General features: G+C 54.7%; 1 protein-coding gene across 6 annotated transcripts in view; it reads left to right on the top strand.

Moving 5' to 3' along the window:
• Window positions 1-886: 886 nt before the first annotated feature.
• Window positions 887-23,901, top strand: part of SLC12A7 (solute carrier family 12 member 7) — a 91,897-nt gene continuing 68,882 nt past the window's right edge. For 5 of the 6 annotated variants that reach the window (XM_053593503.1, XM_053593514.1, XM_053593531.1 and 2 more), the window contains exon 1: window positions 887-1,147. In XM_053593503.1, coding sequence (XP_053449478.1) covers window positions 937-1,147 — 211 coding nt within the window. In that variant the 5' untranslated portion in view covers window positions 887-936. The remainder of the gene's footprint in view (window positions 1,148-23,901) is intronic. The other variant, XM_053593546.1, reaches the window with a different exon arrangement.

A 23,901-nucleotide genomic window follows, 5' to 3' on the forward strand; every position in this document is an offset into this window, starting at 1 on the left:
TGGTGGTGAGAAGAGGTGGGAGGGAAGGGAGGCCCCTCTTCCAGAGTAGAGCCCTTCATCTTTGGACTTATGCTGGGTGTGCCCTTGAGACCTCATCTCTGGTGGTTCCATGTCTTTTCTGCTGTGAGTGCGCAGGCATGGCCAGGCTCTGGCTGCTGTGAAGCCAAGGTGCTATGCTCCAGAGGAGGCTCAGGTCGCTTGAGATCCCCTCACCCTGTGTAAAACTGCACCCCCCAAGCCCTCCCTCCCTTGCCTCCTAGAGCTCTTCCCCCACCTCCTTGGGGACCTCAGGACCAGGCACAGGTGGGCCACTAGTAAATGCTTGTTGAGTGAATGAATGCGCAGAACAGACTCTACAATATGCTGACTATTGTAAAGTGCTGTGTAAACAAATGCCAGATGGCGGCAAAGTCAGAATTAGACGTGGAGAAGCAGGCTGAAGACACACCGCTTAGGGTGCTCTCTCTAACCTCCAGGTCCGCAGTCCCCACAGCTCCGAGTGGCCCTACCTCCGGCCCAGAGAGTGAGTCCCTTTGTGCCAGGAATCTTGAGATCTGACCCCGTGAGCCTCATCAGTGGTCCTCAGACCGCCATGCTGGCGTGGGGATGGTCACTTTCCTCCCACACCCCAGCCTGGAGCAGGTCTGCTTTTCCCCAGCCAGGCCTCGGATGGGCCATGTGGGGGCATCTCCAAGGTCACACACTCCTAAAGCTGCTGTCTTCCCGCTGGTTGGCAGGTACTTGGGCGAAGCCTGGTAGCCGCGTCCATCCAGGCTGCCCCGTCCCTCCCCCCTCGGCCTTTTCCCGGGCGCCCCGCCCCGCCCCGCTCCGCCCTCCCCGCCCAGTCCCAGGGCGCACCGGTGGCTCCGCACCGCCTCCCGCACCCACAGCCGTCCAGCAGCCCAGGACTGCGGCCAGGATCGAGCTCCGGCCGTCATGTCCCAGCGCTTCGTGGTGACCCCCGCGGCGGGCGAGACTGGGGGTGCCGAGCTGAGGGCCGAGGACAGCAGCCAGCGCCCCCGCCCCAGCCCTGGCTCCCACCGCGCTGCGGACCCTGGCTCCAGCCCCGACCCCGCCAATGCGCCCGCGACCCCTAGGGTGGATGCGCTGCCCATCCTGCGCTACTGCCGCGAGCCGAGCCGCTACGGTAGGTGCGCCCTGGCCCGCTGGAGCGGACCCTCGGGGTGGCCGGGCGAGAGCGGTGTCTCGGCGCCAGCCCTGGGGACTGCCTTGCCCCTGAGTGCCCGAGCCTGCCCCTCCAGGATGTCTCAGACCGGGCGGCCATCCCTCACTGCCTGGGACTCAGTGGGGAGCCAGTGGGGCAGTGTCCTGGGTAACTGGCTCCTGACAGCTCCCAGGGCGTCCTCTGCCCTCACTGTTCCTGAGCTTGCAGTCCACAGCAAGTCACCTGGCAGGGGTGTGGGGCGCGCCTGGGAGCCAGGCTCCCCTGCCACAGCCTGGCAGGTGTTCAGCCCCTGAGGTGAGGGCTGTGCTTTTGTGACCTCACAGCTCCCAGATGGTCGTTTGGGCTGCCGTCTGTTCTCCCGTGACTGCAGCCGCCTTCTTCAGCCATCTCACTCCTGTGTGCACCTTTTCTGAGGCTGAGAGCCCCAGATGAGCCCATGACCATCCCTCATCCCTGTCTGTGTGGGAGGGCTGAGCACAGGTCCCTGCTGACCACTCCCTGCTCACAGCAGGTGAGAGGGGCAGGGGGCATAGCCAGGATCACCAGGGCTGGGGGGTGAGTTGTGTGCCTCTGAGGGCCCCCAGGCCTGGCCTAGGGCCTTGGCTCAGACCTCCTTGGCCGGAGGACATACATCCCTGGGTAGGAGCCGCCACAGCTGGGCTGATGTTGGTCTGAACAGCTGTAGTTCCAGCAATGTCCTCCAGGGAAAGGCCTCCCCGTGGGCCCTGCAGAGACCCCAGTTGTGTGCTGTGTGTGTGTGACGTATGTACGAGTGAGTGTGTATGAGTGTGTGGTGTGTCTGTGTGAGTGCACTGTGTGTGTATGAGTGTGTGGTGTGTCAGTGTGAGTGCACTGTGTGTGTATGAGTGTGTGGTGTGTCTCTGTGAGTGCACTATGTGTGTGTATGAGTGTGTGGTGTGTCTGTGTGAGTGCACTATGGTTGTGTGTATAAGTGTGTGGTGTGTCTGTGAGTGCACTATGTGTGTGTGTGGTGTGTGTCTGTGTGTGTCTGAATTGCTGGGCGTGAGTATGAGTGTGCATGAGCATGTGGTGCATGTGTGAGTGTGCTGTATGCGTGGTGTGTGACGTGGTGTGTGTGTGTCTGTGTGTGTGAGGATACTGCAGGCACAGGCCTCCAGACAGCCCAGTGGCACAGGCGTGTGGAAGGAGCTGGAGTCTGTGTCTCCTGTGCTCTGTGCTCTAGATCAGTGTGGACGCGTGCATTTTGGGGCAAGGTGGCACTGGTCGTTCTGGGTGACAGCCAGGTCTCAGGCCCTGCTCCCAGCACCCTCCTAACACTAGGGAACCAATTCTTGGGCTCTGGCAGTGGTGCCTTATGGTGTCCAGTGTTTGGTGCCATGGCCTCTGCCAGAATAAGAGGGACTCGCTTCTCAAACAGCTGCTGTTAGGAAGGGCGCCCTCCAAATGTGCTCTGAGCAGAGGACACAAGTCTTTTGGTTTTCTCTGTGGAGCCCCAGAGTGAATGGGTGATTCTTCTGGCTGCTGATTAGTATAGAGGGGGCAGCTGCTGGGTCAAGGGGGTCTTCCCTGCTGACTCCTCCTCCCTTTGTCTCTTCTCCCTTCCTCCTGGCCTCCCTCTCTCTCCTTCCTACTCCCTGCCTGTTGGCCCCTTGCCTACTCACCCTCTGAGGCCCCTCCAGGGACCATTTCCCTTTCTCGGTCCTGGGGTTTCAGATCCTGTGCCCAGGCTGTGCTGCTGCCTGCCTGGCCCACCTCTAGCCATGTGGGGATGACAGGAGGGTTGCAGGATGACGGGAGCATTGCAAGGCAACAGGTGCCATCACCCATCCATGGAATGACTGTGTCGAGCCCACTGCATGGGAACTGAGGACCTACTATTTGACACTATATTAAGGCTATCTTCAGGGGTGATAGAGGACACCCCCAGGGTCTCCAGAGGGAGGCTGTTAAATGAGCTTGGTAGGGCAGGCCATGTGCTCCGAGTGCCTGTCTCTGTCTGTGTGCCTCTGTGCAGTGTGCTGTGGACTTTGCTACCTAAGGCAGCTGTGAGGATTTGGTTGTCTGAGCCTGGAAAAGAACAAGCTCATGTCAGAGGGGTCTTGGCCAGAGCCTGTGTCCTGGGATGGGGAAGGGTGAGGCTGAGGTCAGAGGAAGTGGCCCCACTGTCCCCACCCTGCACTCCTCCATCGAGCTTTGTCCTTTGTTGGGCCCTAGGTCTCTGCTCCAGGTAATTTTGGAAAACCCGTTTCCTGAGCTGTGTGGGGCGTTCCTCCCAGGGCTGCCTGGGAGGGCAGGAGCAGCCGGCCAACCGCCCAGCTCTGGCGTCTGAGAACCCACCGTCCTGCTGGGCGGATTCTGTTTTCTTTTTGCTTAAATATTTTATGGAGCTTGGCCCTCCTGTTAATCTATAAGCAGCCTCCGGGTATCCTGGGGCGGAACAAGCCCCAATTCTGTCACTTTGCTCTTAAAGAATTCTGGCCTTAGTGATTTTTAACTTGGCTTAAAAAGAAAGTGCTTGAACACACGGTGGTCATTTCTCTTCTTTGCTACTTAATGTTTAATTTGTCTCCTTTTACCATGGGAGGAGGGCATGGGGTTTGAGACTAACTCCCTTTGTATGTCAGAATTTTCTTTAAATAAAGGGTTTAACGCTCAAAAGATAATTGCAGCCTGGCTGCACAGTTTGAACCAGGGTCCTTGCGGTGGGGCTGGCCCTGGGCTGGGTTTCCTGCCTCAGCCCTCAGTGGCCTGGGTCAACCCTGCTTCTCCCATCTCCTGTCGGAGTGGCCTGTCCCTACATAGGATCACTTCCTGTGAGATCACCTATTTGGGGGGATGTGCTGCCTGCCTTAACCTATTGTGGGACTTCAGGGAACACCCTGGACCCAGAGGAGCTTGCCAGAAACCCCCCCTCTGCCAAAAACCCTTCCTACTGCCCTGGGTGGGCACCCACCCAGGCCAGCTGCTCCGTGGGAGAGGTCTGTGCCCTGAAAACAAGGGCATGGGATTGGGGTTCCAGCTGTGCGTCATGGGTATCAGCTACCGTAGGGTGAAGTGGGGGGGATCCAAAGGTGCGTCCAAGGAGATGCTCCTCAGAGCAGGCCACAGATGTCTGCACATCACAGATGTGACAGGGACTGATATATATAAAAAGTCTATAAGGAACAAACACAGCTCAACAACAAAAAGCAAACCAACTCAAAGTGGGCAAAGGACTCAAATGGAAGTTTCTTCTATAAAGACAGTGGTTCTCAACCTGTGACCACACAGAAACCTGTTGGGACCCACAGGAACTGTATTAAAGGGTTGTGGCATTAGGAAGGTTGAGAACCACTGTATAAAGATGTACAAATCGTTGATAAGCACGTGAAAAGATGCTCAGCAGCAGTGATCATGGGGAAACGCATCAAAGCCACAGGCCACAGAGACCACTGTGCACCTGCCTGAACAGCCTTCAGCACAAAACAGGATCAAAGTGTCACAGACACGAGAAACTGGAGTCCCATGCAGCGCTGCGGGGATGAGAGCTGAGCAGCAGGGAGCACGTGGGGGTCCCTTGGGTTCAGGCAGCTGCCTGTGTCCTCTGTTCTTGGGGGCACTTTTGGCCAAAAAATTACCAGACACCCCAAAGTAAGGCAAGTGTGAAACAAAGTCTATTGAAGATACATTCACCATATATAGCAAATGGGCCCCCTTGTTGCGACAAGAAAGACCTTGGTTCTGGCCAGCAGTTCTGTTTTATATGCATGGGCTCAGGCCCACCTCCTGTTTCAGAGGTCATGACATTATAGCTGACCTTAAGGTTATTCTGGGCACTGTCCAGGCTCTCGGACACCTGTTGCTAGGCCCGTGGGCTGGGAGGCTGTGTGCTTCATTTTGCAGTCTGCAGCTGAGTTCTGACTGAGAGATTGACAGGACACTCCCTCCTCCCCAGCTGTGGGCAGTCACTCCGGAAAGGACCAAGGTGGGCAGCACCCAGATGGGGTCCTAGAGTCCCATCCTTATCCTTTCCCCTAAGTGAGCCAAATTCTTTTTTTTCAAGCTGGGTAGAGTGCTGTGGCATCACAGCTCACAGCAACTTCAAACTCTTGGGCTTAAGCAATTCTCTTGCCTCAGCTTCCCAAGTAGCTGGAACTATAGGCGCCCACCACAACGCCCGGCTATTTTTTTTTATTGTAGTTGTCATTGTTGTTTGGCAGGCCTGGGCTGGGTTCAAACCCACCAGCTCTGGTGTATGTGGCTGGCGCCCTAGCCATTGAGCTACAGACATCAAGCCGAGAGCCAGATTCTTAACTAACTACCTAACAGTTCCCCTCTCCCAACAAAACACATTAATACCATCTGATCCAACAAATCCACTCCTAGGGGTGGTATCCACAAGAATTGAAAGCAGGGACTTGAACATGTTTTTGCACACATATGCTCACAGCAGCACTATTCACAGTAGACAAACAGTGGAAGCCGCCCACGTGTCCGAGGGTGGCTGCATGGATTAGAAAATGTGGTGTGTAACTGGGACAGTAAAGTACAAATTAGGGAGCCCGTTGTTCTGGCCTGAGCTCCTGCCCTGGGTCCAGAAGCCACCAAATTAAACCATATTGGAGTCACCTAAAGCAAGCAAATAGATTCTAAAACACATGAGTTGTCCCTGAAAACAGGAGATCTGGTCTACCTGGGTCAGCACAGAAATCCCCTCCGTTTTGGCCCCGTGAAAGAATAACCTGAAGGAACTGATGTCAACCTGTCAGCTTTTCCTATTGTTTTGTCTCCTCCTTCCTGCCACTAGTTCTTCCTCTCAGATAAAAGCTAATATGATATGTAAGTAAATAGGTTGCAATTTTGTCTTTTGACAACACATATAATGGGATATTATTTAGCCTTAAAAAGGAAAGAAATTCATCTCATGCTTCAACCTGCTGACACTTGCAGACATTGTGCTTAATTAAATAAATCAGACACAAAAAGATAAATGATTTCACTTATAGGAGGCTCCTACTAAGTGAAGTTTATAGACAGAAGGTAGCATGGAGTGCCAGGGGCTTGGGGAGGGGACGTGGTATTTAATATTTCATGGGACAAGTTTAGTTTGGGAAGATGAGAATGTTCTGAAGCTGGGGATGATGGCCACACAGCAAGGTGAGCAGAGTGAACTGGGCCCTCAGAAATAATTGAAATGGAAGATGTTATTTTACCACAATGCGATAAGTACAAGAAAACTCAAACAGGAAGGAGGGCCAGGGCTGAACTAAATGCCCCACACAGGTCTTTCTTGGGCTGGGGGAGGGAGGGGTCCTGGCCAAGTCTCTGCCCGTGGAAGAGGCCAATTTGATTAATCAATTCACACCTAGCAGTCTCCCAGGAGGAGTCATTCTTCATCTAAATTACTCTCAGCAAGGTGGCTTTCAGGCTTCTTGGAAGAGATATTTTTGTCCAGGGAACTTCCTCTTTCAGATAACATCCCCAGCAGCCTGGCCCACCCTCCTGACACCCCTGCTGCTCTAGGCTGCTCCTCTGTGAACCCCAGAGGCACCCCTAGCTGGGGTTAGAGGAGTGACCACCCAGGGCTGTGGCCCACCCAGGACACTCCATCCCCGCCTTACGCAGGCACCTGCAGCCTGGATGCTGTTTGCTGCAGGTGGAGTGAGGCCAAGATATGACCAGGCCATTTTTGTCCCATGCAGGCCTTCACTGACTGGCCAAGGCCCACCCACATTATGCGGGTCACCTATGCTACTTACAGTCCACTGATCTGGATGTCGGTCTCATCCAAAACACCCTCACAAACCATCTAGAATAATGGTTGAACGAATGTGTAGGCACTGTGGCCCAGCCAAGCTGACAGGTAAAATCAGTCATCACAGTAAAAAGAAAAAGTGTTCAGAAACATCACCCATGAAAACCTCTTTAGGGGTCCCTGCAAGTCTGTGTGTGCCCACCCCCACACACACAGCACATGCACACACTGCACACGCACACACCGCACAAGCACCACAAACAGCACACGCACACCACACATGCACACACTGCACACGCACCACACGCACACACACATGCATGCACACACTGCACATGCACCACACGCACACACACATGCATGCACACCCTGCACATGCACCACGCGCACACACACCACACATGCACACGCTGCACACGCACAATGCACACACACCACACATGCACACGCTGCACACACACCATGCACACACACCACACATGCACACACTGCACATGCACCACACGCACACACACATGCATGCACACACTGCACATGCACCACGCACACACACCACACATGCACACACTGCACACACACCACACGCACACACCACACATGCACACAATGCACACGCACCACACGCACACACCACACATGCACACACCGCACACGCACCACACGCACACACCACACATGCACACACTGCACACGCACCACGCACACACACCACACATGCACACACTGCACACGCACCACGCGCACACACCACACATGCACACACTGCACACGCACCACGCACACACACCACACATGCACACACTGCACACGCACCACACACACACACACCACACATGCACACACTGCACATGCACCACACATGCGCACACACCACACATGCACACACTGCACACGCACCACACACACACACACCACACATGCACACACTGCACATGCACCACACACACACACCACACATGCACACACTGCACACGCACCATGCACACTCACACCACACATGCACACACTGCACACGCACCACACGCACACACACCACACATGCACACATTGCACATGCACCACACGCGCACACACACCACACGTGCACACACATGCATGCACACACTGCGCATGCACCACACGTGCACACACACCACACATGCACACACTGCACATGCACCACGCACACACACTACACATGCACACACTGCACAAGCACCACACGTGCACACACACACACTGCACACACTGCACACACACACACATGCATGCACCACACACACACACACACCACACATGCACAGGGCAGCATTGTGGTGGGCGTGTGCCAGCTCCAACCTTCTGCCCTTCACCTTTGGCAGGGCTTCTGCTTGCAGAGATACCCTATTCATTTTATTCTCAGGATTTGACTTTAAAAGTAAGGAATCAGGCCAGGTGTGGTAGCTCACGCCTGTTATCCCAGTACTCTGGGAGGCCAAGGCAGGTGGATTGCTTAAGCTCAAGAGTTCGAGACCAGCCTGAGCAAGAGCAAGACCCTGTCTCTAAAAAATAGCTGGGCACTGTGGTGGGTTCCTGTAGTCCCAAGTACTCGGGAAGCTGAGGCAAGAGAATCACTTGAGCCTAAGAGTTTGAGGTTGCTGTGAGCTATGACGCTATGGCACTCTACTGGGGGCAAGAAAGTGAAACTCTGTCTCACACAGACGCACACACATAAAAAGTAAGGAATCATAAAACCACCAAAACACAGAGATGTTGGGGGTCAGGTGACCTGGTTTGATTACTTGGCTGAGCTAGAAAGTTCAACTGAAGCATGGCGGGGATCGAAAGCAGAAGTGGGTGGAAACAGAAAATAAAACTGAAGTGGCGCCGTTCATCATGAAGAGAAAGCGAAGGCACTAGAATAGTTTCAGGGCGACAGATTGTATTTAGGAAGAACAAAGAGAAAGTATAGAGCATTTCCAAAGAGTCGGAAGTGGGTCCCTGTCGTGGAGAAGAGAGAGAGAGGTGCAGACAAGGGCCGTGTTGGGTGTAAATACCCCTTCCTCTGAGCTCAAATCTGGGCGTCCTTCTTGGGCCTCTTGGCACCACCAGGCAGGATTGCCCTTTTGTATTGGTTGGGTGGTGAAGGATCCCAGGGGCCCTCTGGGCTCCCTTGTTCCACAGGCCAGATTTTCTCTTCCCACCTCCAGCCCCTTTCTTGGTGTCCCTTGTCAGGAATTAGACAGTGAGACATCCAGCTGCTGGCACACAGCGCCATGCCTGGTCACTTCTTCTGGGCCTCTGGCGGTTTCCAGACCAGGTCCTTCCCGCACGTCTCTGTGCCCAGGTGTGTTTGGGTCTCCTGCATCGAGGTGGGCAGGGCAGGCTCCACGTCACGCCCTCCAGGGGTCCATGTGTCCATCTGTGACCTTACCGCCCTGCGTGGGCCAAGAGCTCCCTGCTGGGTCCTGGGCAGTGGTCTAGTTCCTCTGCAAGGGGCTGGGTGTCTGTGGGTGTCAGGTGGTCAGTTTTAGGTGGCTGAACAAATATTTCAGTTTTACAACAGGTCGCTTGCTACAGAAAATCTGTTAGGATTCAGAGACAACACGAAACCAGATGCATATCATTGTGATGCTGGAAGTTTCCGGGCGTGGGGGGGTGCTCTTAAAGGGAAGCTGGGACCCAGAGGACACATGCATCTCTCCACAGTTTCTTCTTTGTGCCCTTCACAGACCCTGGGCCCACCCTGGCCAGCTGGGAAGGGGGAAGCCCACCTGGCAACGCCTTATATCCCCCAGACCTGTGGCAAACTCACCTCTGGTGTTTAAGCCACCAGTCTGTGGGATTCTGCCATGGGGGCACCTCACAGGCAGACCTGGGACTTGTTCGCTTGAGAGGAGGGTGACCACGCATGGTGGGCTAAGTGCTTGCCTTCCTGTGCTGTGGAAAACATCTGGGGGTGGTTCTGGAGCTGAGGATTCCCTGCTCCAACCTTGGAGGGGCCTCACGGAAGCCCCATGGCTTCTGGCACTGTAATTTGCCTGCCTGGGCCCCTTGGCCTCCCCACTTGTGGGTTCGGGGCCCCAGAGCCTGTTTTCTTCTCCAGGTGACCTTCTGCCTTTGTTCTGCTCTGAGGTCTGTGCTTTGGGTGTGGAGGGAGGAGTATTGGTGGCAGCTGGTGGCCCTTGGCCCACCCACAGGTGGGAACAGAGGACACATCATGCTTCTTTCCTTTTTGGTCACCAAAGTCACCAGGGTCACCAGGTCTGTGTGGAGTGGCCTGCCCAGTGGCATTGGATGAAGCGTCTCTGGCTAAGCATGGCTCTGAGAGCAGGCAGGGCCTTCCCTCACCCTGCCTGTCAGACCCCAGCGCCCACCTGGGCAGACAGGGCTTCCTTCCCTGCAGTAGCTGTGACCCTCCCAATGGCATCCCAAATAGTAATGACTTAGACCAAAGTGGGGTTTCTCTCCAACCTGTTGTCTCAAGGGTCCTAGTCAGCTTTTCTCAAGTTTGTTACCTGTGCCTGGGATCTCGGGGCAGAGCCGCCACCAGCATCTACTGGGCTGTTAGCACTGTTCTGTGTCCATGCCATCCCTTTGGTAGCCACTGGCCACATGTGACCACTGAGCGCTTGAGGTGTGGCTCCTGCCACTGCGGGACTAGATTTGTAACTTTTTAATTTAGATCTGAACCTGGGTGACCACACAAGCTTACTGGCCACACAGTCTAGGTGCTGGGATAAGGCAAAGAAGAAAAGAGACAAAATCTAGTCATCCCAGGGACAGCTGGGCAGATTGGGCCCCTGTGATCCTGTGATGGCTGTGACACCTGTGATGTGACGCCCATCATATGATGACTGACACTTGTGACAACTGTGGCAATTACGATGTGACAACTGATGATGTGACACCTGTGACATGATGGCTGTGACACTTTGATGTCTGTGATGACGACAGCTGTCACAACTGTGACAACTGTGTTATGGGCTGAACCGTGTCTCTCAAGTTCCTATGCTGGAGACCTCAGAACATGGCCCTGTCTGGAGGCAGAGTCTTTACAGAGGAAAGTGATTTAAAACAAGGCCTTTAGGGTGGACACTAGTCTGACAGGCTACGTTCTTGTCCTTAGAAAAGGGGAATTTAGACAGAGACACAGGGACGCGGGGAAGGACGATGGTGTCTACAATGAGGAGAGGCTGGGGCAGGACCCCCTCTGCCCCATGGGGCTCTGGCCTGCAGAGCAGCAATGCTGACGAGGTACGGGCTGTACCCCACCAAGCCCCATGATCTCTTACTCACTCTGAGTTTCCCCACCTCATGACCCACTCTGAGGTCACTTAGAACCTATCCCTCCTGGCAAGATGGAGTCTCCCCACACCCCTCTGCTGGCCACCTGAGCCCTGCTTGGGGCCCTGGCTCCTCCAAGCTCTGCTTGTTGCCTGGTGACAAGCCGTCTCATCCCCTTGAGTTTGTCAGCACTCAGAGCAGCCCCAAGGTCCCCAAGTTCCCAAGCTCAGGAAGTGCTGGGCAGTGTTGGGCAGTGTGGTGCCTTTGGAGGCCCCAGATCCCTGTTTAAAGCCAATGCCTCACTGGGGGGTGCAGGGAGAGGGGAGTGAGCTGGAAGTTCCCACAGTCCTTTTCGAGCTATACCTGCCACCCCTGTCTGCCTGTTTCCTCCAGACCTGGGTGTCCCTGGAACCAAGGCTGAGCAGACCACAGGGTAGCGGCGGCTGGGATCTGGGCTGTACCAGAAGGGGCCAGGGTTCCTGCACTGGGCACCTGGGACACAAGGGGTCCTAGTTCTTCTCATGCTGACCCAGAGAAGGAGGTGCTGTTCAGGGTATGTGCCCTGATCCTGCTGCTAACCCTCTGGAGGAGTCCACACCCCTGTGCATCCGGCCTGGACTGTGGTTCCACTCAAGCTGGATTGGGTGCAGGACACAGGTCTACATGGTCAGTGTAGTTGGGACCAGGGTCTCCCGGGGCCCCTCAGAGGACAGGGCACTCTGCAGGGAAGCTGGCTGAAGGCTTTGAGGCCAGGTAGATATGGTCCCTGGGAGGATGTGCAGCTCCCAGTAACCAAACACAGGTGCCCTCTGAGGGCCGCACTGACCCAACTACTCCAGGGGCAGTTCTGGGATGCCCAATCGAGGGAGTCTGTCTCCCACAGTCACAGGCCCTCGTCCCGGCCTGGAGCTGCCCATTGCAGGGGGCCCTTCCTTATGTAGACCCCACATCCCCCTCTCCAGCCCACTGAGCTCACTGCTGGACAACTTGCCCAGCTGGCATGAAGTGGCCCTGAGCCCCGACCTTCCTGACCCTCAGAACAGCTGTCTGACTCAGTCCCCCCACTGTAAGGCCACAGTCACCTCTCTACACAGGGCAGAGACACATGTTCACAGAGGCCCAGGGCTGTGTGTGGGGCACCTGCAGTGAGGGAGGAAGGGACAAGGCCAGTGCTCAGTATGCGGCCTGCAGGGGCCAGGCCAGGTGAGGGACAAACCTGTGACATTTGTGTGCGTGTGTGCATCATGTGTGCATGTACTAGGCATGTGTCTGTGTGTGTCCTGTGTATGCAGGTAAGTCTGTGTATAGGTATGTCTGTGTGTCCTGTGGGTGCAGGTGTGTGTCTGTGGGTCCTGTGTGTGCAGGTGTGTCTGTGTGCGTGTACTACACAAGTGTCTGTGTGTCCTCTGTGTGTGCAGGTGTGTCTGTGTGTGTGTACTACACATGTGTCTGTGTGTCCTCTGTGTGTGCAGGTGTGTCTGTGTGCATGTACTACACATGTGTCTGTGTGTCCTCTGTGTGTGCAGGTGTGTCTGCGTGCGTGCGCTACACAAGTGTCTGTGTGTCCTCTGTGTGTGCAGGTGTGTCTGCGTGCGTGCGCTACACAAGTGTCTGTGTGTCCTCTGTGTGTGCAGGTGTGTCTGCGTGCATGCACTACACATGTGTCTGTGTGTCCTCTGTGTGTGCAGGTGTGTCTGCGTGCATGTAGTACACATGTGTCTGTGTGTCCTGTGTGTGAAGATGTGTCTGTGTGCATGGACTACACATGTGTCTGTGTGTCCTGTGTGTGAAGATGTGTCTGTGTGCATGGACTACACATGTGTCTGTGTGTCCTCTGTGTGTGTGTCTATGTCTTGGACATGTATCTGTATGTGTCCTTGGGGTGCGCGTGTGTTGGGTGCAGGTCATTGTGTCTGTGTGTGTTGAGTGGCAGTGACATGGTGATAGCTGAGCAGGCCGGGTGTGACACCGGTGCACCTCCCTCCCATGGGAGGATGATTCCCTTCAGGACAAAGCCTGGAGGAGGGCGACACTCACCTCGTCATTGGTGACTCTCCTGTGTGCTCTGGAATTTCTCCTCACTGTTGTTTGTTTGAACACGGGGTCTGGATGTGGGCCGAGGGCATGACTGTGCGTGTGGCCCAACTGTCCACGTCCTCTGGAGAAGGTGCTCCGCACTGTGTTCTGTGGGGGGCTCATAGGGTGAACACTGCCTGGGGCTTGTTTGTGGGGCTCTTTGCCGGGCTGACATCCTCTGGGCCCCCACACAGGTAAGCTCACCTGGGCCTAGAGCCCAAATATGTGCCCTCAAGGGCATTTTTCCAGGGCCTGGGAACAGGACACTGTGGCTGTGTGTGGTTTGCCCTCTGGCCTTTTTAGTCAATCTTACAGACTCAGTGTACTGTTCTGGGTTTCTCACTGGTGCGCTCCTCCGTGCACGGCAGGGCAGGCCAGAGCTGGGAGAGGCCTATGTCTCCCAAGGCTACTCTGGGAAGTGTGGGGAGCATTGCAGAGTGTGGGAACCTTGCCCTGCAGGTCGCTGGGCACCCAGAGGAAGGACCACCTCCCCCACACCCCCTTGTCCTGGGTCTGTGTGAGTGTCCAGTTCAATGTCAGTTCTGTTTTTTGTCCCAAAGAACACATACTATGACATTTACTGTTTTTGTCATTTTTAACTGAACAGTTCAGCGCGGTAAGTGCACGCACACTGTTGTGCCACTGTCACCACCATCCCCAGAACTTGACACTCTGTCCTCATTAAGAACTAACTCCCCCCCCCCAAAAAAGAACTAACTCCCACCCCAGTTCGATGACTCTGGGGCTGGCATCTGAGTGGGGTCAGACAGGGTTTGTGCTCCTGTGACCGATGCATTTCACTTGGAACCACGTCCTCAAGGCTCGCTGTGCACCTGGCACTGCCTGCCCTCCCATGTGAGCTGAGTAGCACGGCACTGTGAGGGTGGCCGCACTGCCTGCCCCTGTCCCCATGGACACTTGTGCTGCTCCCACCCTTGGCTATCGTGAGTAATGCTGCTGTGAACATGGGCGCGTGTCTCTGTGAGCTCCACTCTCGGTTCTGTGGGTGTGCGTGCAGGGCCACACGGCCACCCATCCCTAACTCTAGGGACCTGCCAACACTGATTTCCATATCAGCTGTCCCAGTTTACACCCCAGCTCCAGCCCTGGTGCACACAGGATCACACCTCCTCCCCCCAGACACAGTGCGTGTGGACTCAAGCCTCCTCCCCGCTGCCGACATGTACTGCTGTCCCCGATACCTGCCATCTTGATGGATTTGAGTCTTTAACACACTAGGGAAACATCGCTGTCCCACACTCTTAGCTCGATGGGGCTGGAGGGTACGTGCTCCAGGTGTCAAATCACCCAGGAGCTTTCTAAGCACAGGTTGGCCTGTCCTAGATCCTGACTCTCCAGAGCATCCAGGAACCTGCCCCGACAGTGCCCACGAGGAGGTCTGGGCCACAGCGCCCATCTCCCCACTGTCCACAAGCACCAGAAGGCCGACCCTGCCCCGCCTGCGGTTGTGGCCTCCAGACATCCCATGCATGTGGGTGTTTGCTACCCAGGGAAGTGACTAGGTTTCCCTAGGACTCCTTGGGAAGTTGGCTGCAGAGCAGAAGGTGGGCCAGTGGGTGACCCTGGGATGCGTCCCCTGCAGCCCCAGTCCCTGGTCTTTTCTCAGCTCCAGAGCTGATGTGCCCACCCTCCCAAGTAGCCAACAGCCCCCTCCTCCAACAACCACAAGCTTCTGCCCAGTGTGTCCACTGGTCACTCAGTGTCACCTGCAGCCACGGCCTTGGTGGCTGCTTCCTTCTGCTCTCTATGTCTAGAACCTGCCCCAGAAGGCACAGTGTTAGGTTCATCTTTGCCTTTGTCCAGTGGCCAGGAAATGAGGAATACAGCGCTGTGACCTGTGGACGCCCCCAGGGCTCTGTGCACATCTGGAAAACCTCCCCTCCCAGGACAGGTGGCCAAGACCCTGGGGAGATACACCCAGAAGCTGGTGGGAGCTTCTGTCACCTGCCCCAGCCTAGCCACCTGGTGCGGTCCACCCAGGCCCAGCCGACAGCAGCACAGACAAGCACAAGCAGTGCACAGTGGGCAGTGTTGGGCCTCAGTGGGCAGTGTTTGAACCATAGTGGGCAGTGTTGGGCCTCAGCGGGCAGTGTTTGAACCATAGTGGGCAGTGTTTGAACCATAGTGGGCAGTGTTTGGGCCTCAGTGGCCAGGGTTTGGGCCTCAGTGGGCAGGGTTTGAACCATAGTGGGCAGTGTTTGAACCATAGTGGGCAGTGTTTGGGCCTCAGTGGCCAGGGTTTGGGCCTCAGTGGGCAGGGTTTGGGCCTCAGTGGGCAGTGTTTGAACCACAATGGGCAGGGTTTGGGCCTCAGTGGGCAGTGTTTGAACCACAGTGGGCAGTGTTTGGGCCTCAGTGAGCAGTGTTTGGGCCTCAGTGGGCAGGGTTGGGCCTCAGTGGGCAGGGTTTGGGCCTCAGTGGGCAGTGTTTGAACCATAGTGGGCAGGGTTTGGGCCTCAGTGGGCAGGGTTTGGGCCTCAGTGGGCAGTGTTTGAACCACAATGGGCAGGGTTTGGGCCTCAGTGGGCAGTGTTTGAACCACAGTGGGCAGTGTTTGGGCCTCAGTGAGCAGGGTTTGGGCCTCAGTGGGCAGGGTTTGGGCCTCAGTGGACAGTGTTTGAACCACAGTGGGCAGGGTTTGGGCCTCAGTGGGCAGTGTTTGAACTACAGTGGGCAGTGTTGGGCCTCAGCGGGCAGTGTTTGAACCATAGTGGGCAGTGTTTGGGCCTCAGTGGGCAGGGTTTGGGCCTCAGTGGGCAGTGTTTGGGCCTCAGTGGGCAGTGTTTGAACCATAGTGGGCAGTGTTTGGGCCTCAGTGGGCAGGGTTTGGGCCTCAGTGGGCAGTGTTTGGGCCTCAGTGGGCAGTGTTTGAACCACAGTGGGCAGTGTGTTTGGGTCTCAGTGGGCAGTGTTTGAACTACAGTGGGCAGTGTTTGGGCCTCAGTGGGCATTGTTTGAACCCCAGTGGGCAGTGTGTTTGGGCCTCAGCAGGCAGTGTCTGAACCCCAGTGGGCAGCGTTTGGGCCTCAGCGGGCAGTGTTTGTTTGGGCCACATCATTGCTCTGTCCTAGTGACGTAACACTCATCACCCATCTCAGGTTCCCACTGGACTGAGCACCCTGTATCCTATCTGGCCACAGGGTCCTTCTGGCCATTAATGTTGTCAGGATCAGCTGATGACCCCGATTTCTGGAGTGCAGGAGGGCTGGCATGTGTCCAGTAGAAGGGACTGGAATACTCCAAGGTATTTCGGGATGTTACGACTCTCTTGGAAAGCGCCGGGCAGAGCCAGCCCCAAAATGGTCCAGAAAGCAGACAAGGTGCCTCCTTTATCCATTAGAGCAGTGGTTCTCAGCTTTCCTAATGCCGTGGCCTTTTAATACAGTTCCTGTAGGTCACGACCCACAGGTTGAGAACCACTGCATTAGAGTCTCCTGGAAGGGAAGGAAAGGGACAGAACCAGCCTCAGTTTAATAGAAACCAAGGCAGCAAGTCGCAGCCATCTATGTGAAGGAGTGTAAGCCCCACTTGGGATCTGCTTCTGGGGCTCCGGCCTCCCCAGAGGACTAGGCTGAGCAGGAGCCAAAAAGGTTGCCCCCTTCTGTGTGCTGGCCCCAGGCTCTGTCCCAGCTGCTACCCAGATAGGGACCTAGGGAGATCAGGTGATGCCCCCAGCACTGGACAGCCCTCTGCCGAGTCCTCAGGGCTGGTGCCTGCCCTGTCTGTGAGAACTGTGCAGCAGGTGGCCAGCTGGCAGAGCTCTGCACTTCCAGGACCTTCATGCTGTGCTGACCCCAGCTTCCTCCTCGTGGACCTTCAGCTGTTGCTCCAGGGGAAACAGCCTCTGAGGGGCCTTCCCTAGATGCAGACTGCCTCATCAGGGTCTACAGTGAGGGAAGGGCTCCAGCCTGCAGGTGCCACTTAGCCCAGAGCAGCATGGCCGGTAGGGGGCAGGGGAGGACGGCAGGCCCCTGCTTGTGCTGGGGCTCCTAGGCCTCCAGAGACCAGACTTGCTCCTGCTCACCCGCTTCTGCCTCCCCACTCCTCCCCAGCACCCAGGGCCCCAGTGCCACAGACCACTCAGGGGCCACCAACAGGAACCCCCAGGTCACTCCCTGGGCCTGTGAGCGCAGCTTCCTCCAGCCTCCCTGCCCTATTCTCACCCGCTTGCTGCCTCCTCCTGCTGTGTCCTGAAGAAAGACCCCTGCCCATCAGCTATGTGGGTAGAGGGCTCCCTGCAGCTGTCCAGGTGTGTTGGCTGCAAGCTCTGGTGCCCCGTCTTTGCAGACACAGGTGTATCTAAGCAGCAAGTTCAAGGAACATGGAGGAGGGGCTTGCTGGGGGAAGCCCAGGAGCCCACACCCAAGTGGGACCGGACTTGGTCCCCACCATACCTGAAGCTCTCCTGCCCAGACACATAGTGTGGGAGCACCTCCCCTCTGCCAGGCTCCCCTGGGGCCTGCAATCAGTGGCTGAAGAAATTGCTATGACTTCTGGAAGATTCTGGAGGATTCTGGAGCTGCTGTGGAGGCCCGTTGTTGGGGGCAGCAGATACCACTCCCCCCACGGGGGCCGCACAAACCAGACACAGGCAACCATCAGAGGGTTTCAGCATGTGCTAAGCTGCATTCAGAAATAAAACCATGGAGATAACATCGAACGTTTCTGGGTTTTTAAACTTGCTTTTTAGGGGCAAACACAGAAGGGGCCCTAGCTGCCCCAGCTGGTGCAGGCACCCCCAAGGCTGATCCCAGCCCCGCAGGCGTGGCATACCCAGGAATCAGGTGGCCATTCTGTGCATCAGGAGATAGTTGCTGTGCACCAGCCAGCCGCCGATGACAGCAGGGTTCTCTTCCTTCTGAATCACCAGGGTTCAGGCAGAGGTGTGTTGAGAGCAGGCCGAGGTATTCCTGAATGAAATCTCTGCTGAAATTGTTCCTTCCTGCTTAGTCATGTTCAGAAAGTATATCCTCCCAGAGTGGAGGCAGAAACAAAGTGTGGTTGCACAGTGCATATCTGTGTGGCCACTTTGGAAGCCCTGCCCAGAGGCGCCTGATGGGGGCCAGGCGCTCATCAGGTGGAGGGCATCCTATGCAGGACCTGGAGCCATCCTCTCCCTGACCCTGGGGACCTAAGGGACCTGCACCTCAGGTAGAACGAGGGGCAGGGAAGGGTGGCTAGCTGGGCTCTACTCATGGGACTTCCCGGCCCCCCACACCTAAGAGCCTGGATCTCAGGGCCGACCCTGCACAGTCCCCTGTGACACTCCTGGTGGCCCTGTGGCCGCCTCCATGCCTGAGTGGAACCTGCTCCTGGGGAGGAGAGGGGCAGGGGTGTCAACCGAGTGACTAGGGCCACCTCCAGCTTTCACCTGGTGATGAGAAGAGGTACTCCCTGCCACGGGGAGGGGATGAGGGTCTGTGGCAGTGGCTGAGGGAGGCCCTTGGAAGTACCACGTGTGTCTAGGGGATGTGCTTTACCCCAGGAAGGGCAGATCCTGGTGGCGGCTGCCACATGGGTCATAGGGGTGCAGGGTAGCAAGGAGGGGCCTTCAGACTTGGGATCTCCAGGGCCCCCCCGAGCCTTGAAGAGGCTGGGTGTGTGTGGCCATCAGAGAAGCTGAAGGAGAGGCCAGAGGGAGGTGAACTGGGCAGAAATTGGGACAGAGCCCTTGGCAGGAAGTGAGCACCACGGAGCAGGGATCTGGGGTTCTGCCTATGTGGGTGGAGGTGGGAGCCGGCCTGGCTTCTGCTTGCACACACGTGTGCACACATGTGCTCAGTTCTAGGGAAGGGCTGGGAGCTGTGTGGAGACAGTGTGGGTAGATGCTCGGGGCCATCCCTGTGGTGTGCAGACCCACACACACAGCACACACGGGTATGATCTCCTGCAGCCTGCCAGGATTGGCATTGCTGGGCAGCCCAAATGGTCCACCGTCCGCCGCCCACCTGGGACCGTGCCATTCTCAGCAAACCCTTGTGTACCTGCTGAGCTCACTGCCTATCAGATACAGCAGATCCTCTGTAAGTTGACCACCCAAGGAACTGTAGCAAACTAGTCAAGGTTCGGACGTGGTCAGATAAGGGACTGCCATTGAGGCCATGTGGTACACATCCTGTCTATGGAAATCAGGTCAACTTAAGGAGGGGGGTCAGTGCAGGGAGGTGGCAGCCATGCAGGCCCTGCTTGTGCTTATTGAGTGCCAGTGGCCTCTCTGTCAGGGCTGGGCAGCACATTTCCTGCATCTGAGATGGTGGATCCTAGAAAGTTCAACCCCTGTGGGGTGTCCACTTGTGCCAAGACGTGCTCCAGGGACATCAGGAGACTATACACCCCGGGGGTCCGCCCAAGATGCCCCCAGGTGAAGGCATCCCTTGGTGCATTTGGAGATGACTTTATATTTGTCTGAATCCATTTTATTTCTTGGGCAGAGATGACACAAGATTTCCCCTGAGCCTCTCCCACCTGAATGCTCCATGCAAGAGTTGCATTATTTAATACTTAACTTTTAGTTCTCACACTGCAGATCACCCTGGCACTGGCATCCAGCAACCTCGAACCCACTGCAGTCTCATTAACACTGACTTCCTGCCACAGTGAGACCACACACAGGCCCAGGGGCAGGGGTCAGTTCCTCAAGGTGGCTTCTTCCCACACCTGTGCCTACTCCTGGGATTTCCTGATGGACACAGTCTATTTCTTAGTAAACTTGCACCAATGTACAGCATAAACAGCTAAAGCTACACAAATCCTACATTTACCATTTCTCAAATAACCAAAAAGTGATCACTTGCATGTGACTACCCTCCAGGTAAAATAGAACCTTACAGCCCTAAAATATCTTAGTTAACATTTTGGATGTTCTTGTGGGGGGGTAGTATATTGCCTTGTGTTTTTAATCTTTCAGTTCCTTGATGATAAATGCTGATTTTCTAACATGAGTTATGCAATATGACTTCTTTTTAAAAAGAAATTCTCTAGAGGAGTTTAATATAACTCATGTTACTTTTTCCTTAAGTATTTGGAAAAATGTACCAGTGCACCCATCTGGCCCTGAAGGTTTAATGTGTGTATCTGCATGGGGGGTGGTGGTGTTAATTTATGGATTTAAATTCTTCATGAGATAATAGTACAATTCAGAGCTTCTATTTCTTCTTGTGTAAATTTTGCTGGTTTTATTTCCTAGAGAACTTGTCTATTTTATCTACATTTGCAAACTTATTATGACAAAATTCATAATATCTTCTACAATTGCCCAGGGCTGCTGTATCAAATGACCACAGACTGGGTGGATTAAAACAGCAGAAATTTATTCCCTCTCACCTGTGGGGATCAGAAATCTGAGGTCACGATGTTGGCAGGCCTAACTACGTCCCTCCCTTCTGAGGCTCTCACAGGATTCTCTCTGTCTCCTTCAGCCTCTGGTGGCTCCAGGCAATGCTGGGCGTGTGGCCACACCGCTACAATCTCTGCCTCATCGCCACGTGACCCTCTGCCCTTTGACTTTCCTCTGTGTCTTCAAGTCTCCCGGGATAAAGACACGGTCATGAGACTCGGGGCCCATCCTGCTCCAGGATGACCTCATCTCAGCTCTGTAATTACATCTGCAAGACCCTATCTCCAAATAAGGTCACATTCCCAGGTGCCTGGGGGTGGGACACAGTTCAACCCACTGCACTACTTTGTAATGTGTGTAGGCTCTACAGTGGTGACTCTTCCCTTAAGCACAGTTTTAGCTGCATATTTACAGTTTTGACAGGTTGTATTTTCATCATAATTTAGTTGAAATATTATTTACCTTTTTTTTTTTTTTTTTGTAGAGACAGAGTCTCACTTTATGGCCCTTGGCAGAGTGCCGTGGCCTCACACAGCTCACAGCAACCTCCAACTCCTGGGCTTAAGCGATTCTCCTGCCTCAGCCTCCGGAGCAGCTGGGACCACAGGCGCCCGCCACAACGCCCGGCTATTTTTTGGTTGCAGTTTGGCCGGGGCCGGGTTTGAACCCGCCACCCTCGGCATATGGGGCCAGCGCCCTACCGACTGAGCCACAGGCGCCGCCCTAACTTTTTTTTTTTTTTTTTTTGAGACAGAGTCTCATTATGTCACCCTCAGTAGAGTGCCGTGGTGTTACGACTCACAGCAACCTCAAACCTTTGAGCTTAAGCAATTCTCTTGCCTCAGCCTCCCAAGTAGCTGGGACTACAGGCACGTGCCATGATGCCTGGCTATTTTTTTGTTGCAGTTGTCATCGTTATTTAGCTAGCTCAGGCTGGGTTTGAACCCGCCAGCCTGGGTGCATGTGGCCAGCGCCCTACTCACTGAGCTACGGGCACTGCCTTAGTTCAAATATTATTTGATATCAATTATGGCTTAGTTTTTAGCACACTGATTTCTTACAATGTGTCACTTAATCTCTCAAGCCCAGGGCTGTCTGGTGTCTTTCCGTGTTGATTTTCTGCTCCATTCCTCCTTTGTTAGGACCCAGTTCTCTGCCAGATCCGTCCCTCACATCCGTGGTGTTCATGTGTTATTCATACCTTTATCCCTGGCATGATTGTCTTTTGCCCACCTGAGAGAGGTGTCTTAAGCTCTCCAACTGTGCCCATGACTTGTCTGTCTCTCCTCCTAGCTCTGTGGGCTTTGCTGACCGGGGCTGGCTTTGAGCACGTGAGTTTAGAGGTGCTGATCCATTAGTGAACAGAGCATGGGGTGTTCTTTTCCTTGACTTCTTTTAAACATTTTAAAATTATTATTCATTCTCTCCCTTTATCAGCTTGCTGGTTCTGGATTCTGTCATTCTTGTCATCGCTGCCCTGGACAAAGGCCCTTGACTTGTCAGGGTGAGATGAGGACTTTAACTGCTTGTCACTTGCTCCCCCAGCCCCATCCTGTGCTGTTGTCAATCTGCGTTTCCATTCTGCCTGTACTTGGCCGTTGAAGTTCTCCAAGCCACAGTGCACTGCAGCTACTGCCTCAGCGCCAGTGTCCGTGTCCTGTCCACAAAGCACATCTTTCTGTGCTTCCCTCTGTTTGTATGATCTGGAAATGATTTGACTTTGCCTTTTTAATGACTGTTTTTGCCCCTGTAGAGCATCATCTGTGGCCCTCGGGGTCTGCCTGCTCTGGGACCACATCGCACAGCTCCTCTGTGGCCAGAACCTAGAGGTGCACACTTTTTTTTTTTTTTAAGGTGCATTTGTTTTTTTTTCCTAAAAAACAAAGTGCAGCATTTAGATTGTCCTAATTGGCTTGACTCACTGGCTTCCTGGTGTTAGGGAGCGTTAGCCTGGGAAGTTGTCTCTTAGGAAGAAACCCAGTTACTGAGCTGGGGCAGACTGACCTGGAATTATCTGTGGGCTGGAGCTGTGAGGTCCAGGGGTGTTGGTATACTTCAATGGCAATCAAAACTTATTTTTAAAAATGTATTTTTAACTCATTGCTGTGAGAAAATAGAAATTAATGACTTACAGTATTTGCACAAAAAACCCCTCTCCATAGATAGCAGTGAATTTTAATTGCGTATTTTCCTGACTGCTCTCATGTGATTCAAGCCAAATATTTAAGTTTGAATGAGGTAATTAAACGAAGAGATTGTCATCTAACCCAGAAATTGTTCATCAAACATAATTCCTCTTCTCTCTTTTCCTAATGAAATAGAAGAAAGTCATGAGAAAAAGGAGGGGGTTCTAGTTCAGTTTGCCAAGCAAAATTTAAAGTTTAGAACTTGAGGAGCTGCCCAGCCAGTTTGGAAAACTGACAGAATGGCCGGTAGCTGAATCACAAGTGTACTTGGCCTACAGATATACACATGTCCCCACAGACATGAAGGACAAGGGCATTCAGAAAGGCTGAGGGCTGGCTACACCCCATGTCAGGGAACGTCTGCTCCCTGTCTCCAGCCCTGTCACCGCCGAGTGGATGCCCCTCTGGGATGGGGACCAGGCTAACAGCTTTATGCATGTGCTCAGGGGACTTTTGCTAGGATCCCCAGTGTTGGCTGCTGTAGGTTTCTGGAAGGTGGAGTCACCTGCCAGGGCTGTCCCAACAGGTGCCGGGACCCTGGAGATTCAAGGCACAGGGCTCCCCTGCTCTGTACCGTGAGGGAGCCTCTCTGTGTGGCCCTCAGAACCTGCTCCCAAGAGGGAATTGGGAAACCCAGGGCAAGCCAATGCCTCACTGGGACCCTGTGGGTAACCTTGGGCACTGGCCATAGGTCACCTTATCTGAGCTGTGGGTAAAAATAGGATAGAAATCACTGCTGGGGGCGCCAGGGAGGGCCCTGCTTATCTGGGGCGGTGGCAGCTGTTCAATGTAATGATTGTGAGTGTCTGTGTGTGAGCAGTGCTGGCGCAGCCCAGATGCCTAGGGGCAGAACATTCAGACCCCTGCGCCCCAGGATGGCTGGTCTCTCCCCCAGGGCTGTGTGTGCCTATGGGCTTCTTTAAATGCTGTCTCTGTCACTTAGACACACCCTGGGAGTGGTGCCACATCACTCTACCTAGGAGCTCATTTAGCACAACAAAAGTTATCCCAGTAGCCAGTATTCCTGCCTTGAAGGGGAGCAGCACCAGCCACAGCAGGGATGGCAGCACTGACACACAGCAACTCGGTGACCCGAGAGGACACATGCTGTGTAATTCCACTTACATGAGGGCCT

This window comes from Nycticebus coucang, chromosome 1 (genome assembly GCF_027406575.1).
Source record: "Nycticebus coucang isolate mNycCou1 chromosome 1, mNycCou1.pri, whole genome shotgun sequence".
Taxonomy (NCBI): domain Eukaryota; kingdom Metazoa; phylum Chordata; class Mammalia; order Primates; family Lorisidae; genus Nycticebus; species Nycticebus coucang.